The 11579-nt window shown below is 39.1% G+C and overlaps 1 protein-coding gene across 3 annotated transcripts; it reads left to right on the top strand.

Moving 5' to 3' along the window:
* Positions 1-400: 400 nt before the first annotated feature.
* Positions 401-4206, top strand: LOC133993890 (putative fibroblast growth factor 1). Of its 3 annotated transcripts, none has more exons than XM_062433014.1 (4): positions 401-461; positions 1583-1799; positions 2220-2323; positions 2785-4206. In XM_062433014.1, exons 2-4 carry the CDS (start codon positions 1631-1633, stop codon positions 2968-2970), a joined length of 459 nt encoding a protein of 152 aa, XP_062288998.1. In that variant the 5' UTR covers positions 401-461; positions 1583-1630; the 3' UTR covers positions 2971-4206. The 3 variants fall into 3 exon arrangements, with proteins under 3 accessions (XP_062288998.1, XP_062288997.1, XP_062288996.1); XM_062433013.1 differs by having other exon boundaries at positions 424-529; XM_062433012.1 differs by lacking the exon at positions 401-461 and having other exon boundaries at positions 1481-1799.
* Positions 4207-11579: the final 7373 nt, after the last annotated feature.

Here is an 11579-nt window from a genome sequence, read left to right on the forward strand (position 1 = left end):
TGGGAATCTTGCTGGCCAACGATAACCTCTGATGATTCACTAGTAATACAGGCTGACAGGAAAGCAAGTGAAAAATTAAGCTGATTCTGATCTAACTTTGTAATAAGAAATTAATTTAGATGTTTTGGCTTTTGTGTGTGTGCGTGTGTGTGTTACATGTTCAAATGTAGTAAAGCCTGACCTCTGTTCAGCTTCCATGAACTATTTAAAAATGACTTTTACTGGCGCAGCCATTAATCAAAAATATTTTATTTCATGCTTCATTCCCAGCAGAACTTTACTCTACTTTAGGCCAAACCTCATCCCCTTCAGTTATCTTCCCCCCATCCAAATACACACACACACAGGTTCAATCTCTCCTCCCACGCGTCCGCACTCTGTCTCAGTCACCGCTTGAACTTTTGACGTCATTCCCACCAGCAGCTCTGTCCGAAGGTCCCCGCAGACCAGTCTGGCACTAAGTAAGCTCTCATATCCCGTAATACAACATTCTTCTCCAGGTCCTGTTCTGAGGAAAAACAGTCTTTGAGTGGGTAGGCCTTAAATTCCTCTTGTGGCTTTTGCACTGCGCTGTCTTTCACTTTGCTTGTTCTTCTCTTTCCCTCTGCTTCTTATGCCTCTCCGAGACATTCCAGATGTGGGCTAGCCTGGCTCTATAGCAGCTATATTCTACCTCAGATAATAATCAAGACCACAGTTGTATCACCACTGACTGGGTCCTTCACAGCTTCCCTGCTCCTTTTCCATTTGACAGGACAGACTTCATGACAGCTACTGCTGCTCTGGGATCTCTACCCACTAGGATATTGAGATTACGCTGACATTGTGGCTTTTAAAATGGGCTTGATTGTCTCTTGGATAAGCTTGAGGAAGCAGACTGTCCAAGGGGAACACAGACAGCAGGTCTAGCTTGATTTTGGTTCCTTGAGCGGAAAGATTTTAAGTGCTTGGCTGCTGGAGATTTGTTTGACTCTTAGTAAAATGTAGTCAGCTAAAAGCAAATGAATGGAGGGTGTTAATATAAAACTGCTTTGCTATAAACAGTGTGAGGAAAATGGCTTTTGTGTTTCACAAGTGGATTACAATGTATACTTTTGCCTCCTACTTGTTAGACTATTGCTGGCACTTGCAACATTTCCAGGAGGGGGTAAAACCATTACTGTAAATTTCCTCTGTCCTTTATTGTGTCCACGTGTTGTTTGTTTTGTTGTCTGGCCTTGTGCTGATTTCAGGTGAAAGTTACATCATTGACATCTGGACGTTATTTTTACAAAAAAAGAGTTCAAGTGATGTTCAGTCAGAAAACAAGTTCAGTCATGTCTGGCTGGCATCCATTCAGATTTGATTCCCTGGCTGGTTTCATCTCTTCGTAAAAGAGAAAAAAAGGGGAGAGCTTTAAATAAGTTGACACAGAGAGGCAGAGAGGGGGAGAAAGTGATTGAGGGAGGCTGGGGAGGGGAACATTTCCCAGAATCATACCATGAAGGCAGCGTTGTCCTCCCGTTCCTGTTTTCTCTTGTGTCTCAGACACAGTCCAGGTGACATGAACAGTGAACACAGTGGATCTTCTCTGTCGTTGCAGCCGCAGGGACATCACACTGCCTCATCTAAGCCTCAGACTCTGTGCAGGATGTCAGAGGGAGACGTTACAGTGCTGCCATTTGGACCTGCTTCTCTGGATCTGTCCAGGCAGGAGCACCGGACACTGACCAGACTTTACAGCCAGAATGGAGGATATCACCTAAGGATTTTACCAGATGGGACTGTGAATGGTGGCAGGCAGGAAAATGACCCCTATGGTGAGGAAAAAAACATTTTTTTCCTTTCCTTTTGATGAGTGATTGACTGTTGTTTCTGAATCAAGGGCAAGATAGAGGATAAAAAAGATAGAGGGTCACAACATTACCTTTTATTAAAGTTTATTAAAATGGAAGAACAGTAAAGGCTCACGGGTGAGGAATTCACTAATTACTTGAACAAACAATTAAAGTCCTCTCGACCAAGTTCTTGTAAATCTGCTAAAGGATTTGAGTTAATAGTTAGCTCATGAACACAAATAACTACATTCTCTGAAAAATGCTGGGCAAATATTTATTTCAGGAGAAAATGTATGGTTACATTTAGTTTAATTGAGCTTATCTTCCACTTTATCCTTGGAAAGTCAACATAAAATGTAATGCAGCGTTGTTATGTTAGAGTGTCATGTGTTTGTGTTACAGATATCCTGAGGCTGAAGGCTGTGAGTGTGGGAGTGGTGGTCATCATGGGTGAGATGACAGGAAGATACCTGGCCATGAACAAAAACGGACGCCTCTATGGATCAGTATGTGTTTACATTAGTTGTATTTGAAGTATACAATATGTATACTTCAAAAAGAAATGAGACCTAAAGTATTAGCAGATATAATACAGTTAGTAACTTAAGTCAGTCATTCCTGAAATTGTTTCCACACATGGGAAAATCACAGTGGATTTTTTTTTATAAGTCTTTCCAATCACTGATAAATCATCATGAGTAATAGTTAGTCATTAGGACATATAAAAGAAGAGATGAGCATCGTAAGGCAGTAAAAAATTACAGGTTTGCAATGTCTAGTTTCTTATACTTATTATTCAGCACTTGATACTATTTGTTACACCATGGTGTTGTGCTGCCGTGTGAATATATGTATATATAAATATATCCAACCTTTAAAATGAATTTATAGCAAGAATTATACGACTTGCAATAAAACAAATCTTCTCCTCTTTCCTTTTCTCCTCCCATTCATTTTCTTGTCTCAGCAAGCACTGAATGATGAGTGTTACTTCCTGGAGAAGTATGAAGAAAACCACTACAACACATATTGCTCTCAGAAGTACAACTGGTACATTGGACTGAAAAGGAACGGCCAACCCAAAGCAGGACAAGACACCCACCAGGGTCAGAAGGCCATCTATTTCCTGCCAAGGCCAGCAGGCAACAAGTAAAGCAAGACAACACCAGAAGCCATGGACGCTTATGCCTTTAAATACACAGTAATAGTGCAATGTTACACTGGGCACCACAGTATCCAATGTAAAGGTCACTTAAAATGATTAGAAGCTGTAAAGTAAAGTAAAGCCTGAGGTGAACACCTAATGCTGTTTCAAGCTTAAACGTCAAAAACTTGAGTGTTTTGTTTAGTCCTCTTGCATATGCAAGAAATATATGATCCAGCTCATATAAGCAGCTTCACACAGATATTAGCTAAAAGCACATGGACACCCTTTCACTGCAGACTAAAATTGTGTGCAGTAAAAATGTATGTCAATCTTGATAAATGGGTGTTCACTTTGACCGGGGTCATGAAATACCACTGCTGGAAGACAGCAATACACCATTTTTACACCGAAATAGTTTCACATTTAATCACATCTGGCACAAAGGAAACCAACAAAGCAGTAAAAAGCAGTTTTTTTAAGTGCTGACCATCTGGCGTTGAATTTTACTCAAAGAAACACATTTTTTCCCCCAAGTTGTGACTGTGTCCAAGTACGACAGCACAGAAAAGAATAGTAATAATATAATACCTTTAGTGCCTTGCAGTCGGTGGATGTTTGCTGACACACAGATTGTAAACTGACAACTTGTATTCAATGTGTTGACAGCAATGCTGCTCTTCATATTTAACTCTCTACAATTTGATGTCCAAAGCATCACATTTTTTTTAACTTTTACATTAAGGTACAAATTCAAAGACATGATCTTAGAGCTAAAATGTTTCTTTTAGAAACAGCTTTCTTATCTCCAATTGCCATGACAATAGAAAATAATTATGTTGTCGTTATGACAGCATTGCAGCAGAGTTCAGCACATTCAACATGTTTGAGACACCAAATATTCAAATCTGGATTATTTGATATTTGGTGAGAGGGACCTTTTTGACCTGGACCACAGAATTCATACATAAAAAATGTTTGTATTACTTTGTCATAGCACAGTATTTTTCTGTAAACATATTTTTTTCTTTCGCTGAAACACATGTTAGTGTAACAACTTCTTAGGTTAAATTACTATTGTGAATATTTATTTATGATATTTTATTGCTAATCAAATTAAATTCCACTGATTTGACATTTTTGAAATAATAATTTATACGTACACAAGTAGCAAAAAGGTAATGTGATCACCTTTTCACAATGTAATACATATTGTATTAAATCTATGAAATAAAACTGCATTAATATCCATAAATAAATGAATACTATTTTTGAATATTTCTCTTTAAAAAAATATGCATTTAAGTACGTTTTTATAACTGCTAATATATAAATTATGAACATGTATTGATGTATTGTCTACTGTGTGTGTGTGTGTGTGTGTGTGTGTGTGTGTGTGTGTGTGTGTGTGTGTGTGTGTGTGTGTGTGTGTGTGTGTGTGTGTGTGTGTGTAGAGACACATTCCTCCTAAGGACACAAGCAGTAGAAAAATCACATTTGGCCACAAGATGGCAGCATTGCTTTATGTTCAGGAGTGTTTCCAGTTAGGCTGGCACAGAGGGTTTCAAAAGCGCCAGTGTTTTAGTCTTGGTTTATTATCTTTAGACGTTTGGGTCTCTCCAAATCCCAGTAAAAATAAATCAGGAATAAAGTAGGTAAATCTACGAAACCACATAGCTGCCATCTATAGCATGCGTTTGGCCAGCTGTAGGTACTGAATACAGGTTATGACAGAGTGGACATGCATAGTAAGCTGTGGTATTAACAAATCCTCAGTCATTAAATAAAAGTAATGTTGTGTAAACGAACATTTCTGAAACACGAATCCCCAAAAAACTGCACATTGTTTTATGGAGGTTAAAAATCTGTGTGTGTGTGTGTGTGTGTGTTTGTGTGTGTATATTTATATATGTATGTTTCAACAAAAGCAGTGTTTAACCCAGTGTTGTCTTAACCCAGGTAACAGTGCACAATATTTATTTAAACAAAAGTTTAAAATGACCAAATTGTTATTTAAATAAGAAAATATCTGATCAAAGAAAAAGTAAAATAGAACAACAACTAGCAATCTGAACAAGCATTCAATGCCAACTTCCTGTTCTTGACAGATATCAATACTCAGTGTGTCAGAGACAATTTGTTCACCAATGGATTGATTCTCTGAAGATGTCAGCCAAGTATTGAACATCCTTTAAAGAAAAAGCTATTTGCACTGGTTTCAGTGAAGACTTTCTGCTTTCCAACAACTATAAACTTGTTACAGATGATACCAGCACAACACACAGAAAGACCCCCATTCACCCCGATCAAGTATTTTCACCATATTTTTGTAAGCAATGGCATTCTTCATCTAATCCACGCTTAATGTGTAACGGCTGAGACAGAACATGGCCTGAAACGCTGTTTCAGAGGCTGCTGTGCCAGGAAAAAGATCCTGGAGGAAACACTGGATCGTGGTTTAAGATGTTTGGGAGGACTGGAGCTGATTCATGGCTCCAACAAGTTCCATATTATTGTGGGATTTAAACAGAGTTGGCAGAGAACATTACAGTAGGATTACTACTTTTCCAAGTACCAAGAGTGCGACAAATTACTATTTCAAACTGAGCAATAGTTCGACATTTTCCAATTTAAGAAAAATCTCTTTCTGATGACCGTTTGTAAAGTCAGATCAGAGCTGAATTATCCTACTTATAACCCTTCTCTGATTTGCCCTGATTTGTTTTTCTGATAATATTTCTTTGGCCCCTCAACTGCAGAAGTAAAATTTGACATTCACAGTCTAGTCAACACTGTCTGACCTGCAAGTATGTCAGCTGCAGTGACTAAGTATGTATGCTTTTACTCCACTACATTTCTGAGGGAAATATATTACTCCAATACTTCACAGTTATACTACTGTTTACATTAACATAACAAATATCAAATCAAACTAAGCTATTAAAAATTAAACAAAAATCAAAATCAAACTACAAAAAAAAAAAGCTAAATTATTCAAAAACTGATTACTGATTGAATGAAAAAAAATGAATGAATGGATGAATGTTGATGAATCAGTGAAATTAATCCAATAAAAAACTACTGCATGTCATACTTTGTTAGGGACTGTCCCACAAAATGACATAATAAGTTTTGCTTATAATACTTTTTGTGTATTTTTTTGATGTACTGTGTTTTTGCACAGGTAAAGTTTTGAATGCTGGACTTGTAGGTGAGGATTTTTGCAGTCATCAAACTTTTATGTAAATAAAAGGATTTCAATAGTTTTTTCTCTGTCTTAAATTGTTACAAACCAAAGATTTTAACCCATTGAAAGAAAAATATAAGAGACAAAGTTCAAATTTGAGAAAGCAAACAGTTGAATGATAAATTGACATTTACTTGTGTGTCTATCTTCTTGGTCTTCCTTGTGTTGACATTTGTCTACAAAAGCATGAAAAAACCCCTAAACAAACAGGTAGGCCTGTCATACTTGAGAACACTGAACGGACACGTGGCTTATGATGGACAAACATTAATTGTTATGCAACCTGTGACCTCTCATGTACAAGACAGCCTCTCTCCTCCTTTCCACCAGGCCACCCTATGAACCAGTAATGCACATACAAGTTTGTGTAGCTATCCTTGTTGGACATTGCTCTGACTTTCATCCAATGTGGACAGCCTAACCCTAACCCTAACCTTCACCTAACCTCAATTCACACCTTACTCCTAACCCCTAACCAGGACCTTAGAAATTACATTTTGCCTTATTAGGACTGGGCTTTGGTCCCCCTGAGGACTACTGGTCCCAACAAAGTCGATGTTTATACTGAAAACCCCAAGAGGTAACAAAAATGTGTGCATGCGCGCACACACACACACACACACACACACACACACACACACACACACACACAAACACACACACACACACAGACACACAAACACACACACACGCATGTACGCACACACACACACAGAGACCTGTTTGGCCATTGGCCTTCAGGGCTGTGCAGGGCAGGAAGGGAATCATTCACTGTAAACTGAACAAGGACTGGCTTCCTCTGGGAGTCCCCTAGCCTGACAGCAGCCAAGATCCCTGCAACACAAACCACTCTAGCAGACACACACACACACACACACACACACACACACACACACACACACACACACACACACACACACACAGATCAACACATACACACCCTGGAACCGGGACATATTCTCTCATCTGTTACTCCTCTCTCTTTCCTCAATTTTGTCTTTCTTTACTCTCCCTTCCTGCCTGTCTCTCAATTTCCAGCCTCCTTTAACCTCTGTCTCTGTCTTATTGCTTTGTCCTCGTCATTTCTTCTCTTTCTTTTTCTTCCTCTCTGCTAGTTTTCCTCCTCATTTTTTAACCATCCTTTATATGCACTTTCCAGTATGTATTTTATTCTGTGTATCCACATAAGTTTTTTCTTTCGGTAATTCTCCTTACTTTGCAATCATCTGATCAGAGAAGCTTCCTAATTCCAGTTGTCTGAGAGGAGCTTGGACCCTTGTTGCAAAATCTGAACAACCTTTCTGGAAATTCAGTATTGGAAAGAAACAGGTTTAAATTTGTAGGTTGTAATCTTCAGAATTTGTCTCAGCAATGACAGCAATGGTCCATTAAAGCATACCAAGGCATTTAAAAATATTCTCCAATAGGAGCTCGACTGGGCCAAATCTTATCAAATAATAACCAATTTCTTAGGATATAAAAGTCAGTGGTTGCTCTACTCTACACCCCCCTCCTGCACTCACTCCTTCACTCTCATCCTGTTCTGGTGGCCTCATCATGAAAACAGAGATGCTTTGTCAACGTTACTGTATGCATGCTATTCCCTTCACCTTTCTCCTCCAATCAAGCAACCACACACATACACACACACACAGACACACACACACACACACACACACACACACACACACACACACACACACACACACACACACACACCGACAGGAACGGAAACAGGGGATGCATATCCGTCAGCTGATCCAACTGGAAATGCTGACACCGGTCTCCCCATCTGCTCCTGCTCTCTGAGACGAAAGGGGAGGAGGGCAGACTCAGGGAGAAAAATAGGGGGACAGAGAAAGCGAGAGGGAACATTTTGACAACCCAGAGAATCGCCCGGATATTTGTGGTTGGCCCTACAGTAACTGTTTTCCTAATAGATGATTTGTGCTGATAGACACATTCTGCGGGGACTCCAAACATGCAGCCTTCCCTCAGAGTGAGAGCATTTGTCAACCAGCAGACCTTTTAGTATTTAACAGCAAAAGGGATCTGACACAGTTGTTCCTAGGCTGATAAATGTGAAGATTACAGTAAGAGTCCTGAGAGAAACGCGCATGTCTCTTTGGTGTGCTTGATGTTTGTCTTCCTTCACATGGCACTCATTTAGTTCGTCTTTCTGCCATTTCACGGTGGCATATTGCAAACTTGTGAGCTGAGAATTGCTGCTCTGTTTTGGCGAAACTAAGCAAAACAAAACAATGAGCCAAAGGTGATTGAAATCTTGTTCAGAGCAGCTCTAAGTCTCCACTGTGTGTTCAGGGGTTGAGTTTATCAAATCTATCACATTAGATGTTTTATCCACTTACTGATTGGCAGCAGTGTGGCGGTAACTGGAGAGGTTATGTCTGTGGTGTGGTTAGGGTAAAAAAAAAATCAGAATTTGAGCTCTGGATGGTTCGATCAAGGCATGAGTGATAAGCCGACATGACTCAGTGTTTTTATTGGTCAGCATCACCAATGGATTTCACAGCATGGTAAGTTATTGTTATTGTTTTAACCAAGAAAACACAAGTAAGAGTGTTAAACAAGCACAACACAACAATTTTACAAAACAGTAAACATCTAAAAAAGCAAGGGAATGTAAGTGAGTTTTGAGAAGTTTCTGTGAAACCGGATAATCTAATAGTGTAATAAGAGGTGAACTACTTCAGCATTTGGGGGAAAAACAGTAAAGGCTCTGTCTCCCTTCATCTTAAAGCAAACGGTCATATTTTTTCAATTCTGTCCTAAAATAACAGTCAAATGCCCCAATAAACACTGACATATATATTTATTGGTATTTATCGGTAAGAGACCCCGGGGAAGACCCAGGACACGCTGGAGAGACTATGTCTCTCGGCTGGCCTGGGAACGCCTCGGGATCCCCCGGGAAGAGCTGGACGAAGTGGCTGGGGAGAGGGAAGTCTGGGTTTCCCTGCTTAGGCTGCTGCCCCAGCGACCCGACCCCGGATAAGCGGAAAGAAGATGGATGGATGGATGGATATATATTTATTGTTGCAAACACTCCTCCTGGTTATACTGACCATTAAAACACGCTTTTTATAATGTACTTTCAATGGGGGACAAAATCCACAGCACTCCTTCTGTACAAAAATATATTTGAAAGTTTATTTGAAACTAATATAAGAATTCAGGTGTCCAAATTAGTCAAATCCTGTGGATATATTTCAAAGTTACTGTCTACTACACTTCCACTGCAGCTGAACAGGAAAACCTGTCCACTGAGACACGAGAAGGTAATTTTTCTTACTAAAAAGTTTATAACTATAGAAGATATCCACTTTATTTGACAAAATATTATCATCAGATAAACCTTTGAATAGATTTTGGCCCCCATCACTTACATTTAGAGGGAATCTTCTAGGCCAGTATGAACAGGCTGAATGATTACAGAGAGCTAAACCTGTATCAGTGTTGATATGAGCACCTTGCTTTAAAACTTTGCACTTGTGAAATTGTGTAGTCAAACTCCGGGAACAGGCAGTAGACACTGGTTGACCAATCTGAGATACTTAAAGTTACTGTATGTAGTTGTTTCAGCAGGTGCCCTAATATGATGCATTTTTTCATACCCCTGTATCACACTGCTTCGATCAAGCTTTTTTATTCCTTACTATGGATACTATATGGGGGAGGGGTGTGGGTGGGCTGTGTGAGGTAAACCTATGGAGATGAGTACTGAAGAAAGTGATGGATTTTGGAAGGATGCTGCAAACTGTTGTAAAAATCCACTGTAAGACACGGAGGATAGATGTGGTGATTGTTCCACTGTCACACCTGCACTCAGTATGACTTTACACTTACACACGCTTCACCCCGGTGTCTCACACATTCTGAGTGTGTGACGCTAAATCATTGCTTTTGCTTCCTCAAATATGGGAGAACTGTCACCCATTGTTTAAGTTGAGTAGGCACACATTCGCACTCACTCACGCACACACACCTTGTCCAGAACGGAAGCTGGCCTGTCTTTTCAGCTGTGATGTCTCACACAGAGACCAACAGCAGCGATGACGTTTGTTATAGTCAAAAATATCCTTAATGGAATAGTTAATGGTGAAGTCATAGCACCTCTCCCTGCTCCTTTCATCTTTTTCACATCCTGGGAAATGACTCTATACTGAGACTTGCACTACAGCTTGACACATGGGAGGTTATTTCAAAACACTGACGGACACACTGTACGATTTCGATCTACGACCCCTTATGGACACCATGGCAGCTGATTTCTTGACATGACCCATATTACTCAGCATCCTACGGGAAATGCAGCTCTGGTTCCTTTAACTGAAAACACATTTTATTTGTGTGTCTTTCAAAGGTACTGTGACGTTTTAAACTTCCTGATGACGTTCAGTATGAAGGAAATGGCCTTCTGTTGAATTGTTGAAAAATGATTCATCTCTCTACTATTATTACATCAAAACAGAAAGCAAGACTTAAGGCACAACTTCATCCATTAGGAGGAAGCTCCTGATTTTCCAGGAAATTAAGTAAATGATGATGATTATCAATATTTTTACTAAATATAAATGGTAAATCATCTTAAAATCAGAATTTCAGCAAAAAATGGGAAAATAGGCTTAGTTCAACACAATTTCAGTATGCTGTGTAAATTAATCAAACACAAATATATCATAAATATGGGTTTTATACCTTTTATGTGTTGACTTTCTTTCTTGTTAAATTTAATCAAAGTTACAGATGAAATTTTGTTTATGAAGACAATGACAGCAAATCTTTCTTGAATCTCATGATTGATTATTTTACATTCATGTTTACAGTCCATTTTTAATAAATTAAAAAAAAAAATCAATCTTAAAACAAGTGAAGTGGAACTGAAATACTTTTTTAATAGCATATATACATATAGAACCTCCGAATGTGTAATGTGTTTTTTAGTGTACAAAGGAGCAGAAAGCCCACTCCTCTTATACAAAAAAATAATAAAGGCATGACTGCACTTGTGTCAAGGACATGATGCAAAAGGCAATACAGTATCCTCTTTTCATTTCCCTGGAAGTCGTCATGGAATTATTCCTATTCTGGCAGTGAATGCGTAAGCAAAGCCATTACACCCACTCTTCTCTGCTGCCCAGTCTCCTCTCTGGGAAAGAAACGTCCAAGTTTAACCTCTTATCGCTTCCTCTTCCCTTTCCCCTTCCTGTCATTCAGAACATGAAAACAAAAAGAAGGGAAAAAATTTGTCCAACTGGAGGAAAAATAGATCTCTAAACAAACGATTGAGGCCTATTTAAGGCAAATACCTCTCATTCCACACATCCCAGATAACCCATACTGTTTGGTT

Source organism: Scomber scombrus, chromosome 14, assembly GCF_963691925.1.
Source record: "Scomber scombrus chromosome 14, fScoSco1.1, whole genome shotgun sequence".
In the NCBI taxonomy this organism is placed as follows: Eukaryota; Metazoa; Chordata; class Actinopteri; order Scombriformes; family Scombridae; genus Scomber; species Scomber scombrus.

Excerpts from the sequence above, each read along its gene's own strand:
- LOC133993890 (XM_062433012.1), top strand. The coding sequence starts at position 1,481 with ATGAAGGCAGCGTTGTCCTCCCGTTCCTGTTTTCTCTTGTGTCTCAGA. Across the intron at positions 1,800-2,219 it reads GCAGGAAAATGACCCCTATG|ATATCCTGAGGCTGAAGGCT; the intron begins GTGAGGAAAAAA and ends TTTGTGTTACAG. Across the intron at positions 2,324-2,784 it reads ACGGACGCCTCTATGGATCA|CAAGCACTGAATGATGAGTG; the intron begins GTATGTGTTTAC and ends TTCTTGTCTCAG.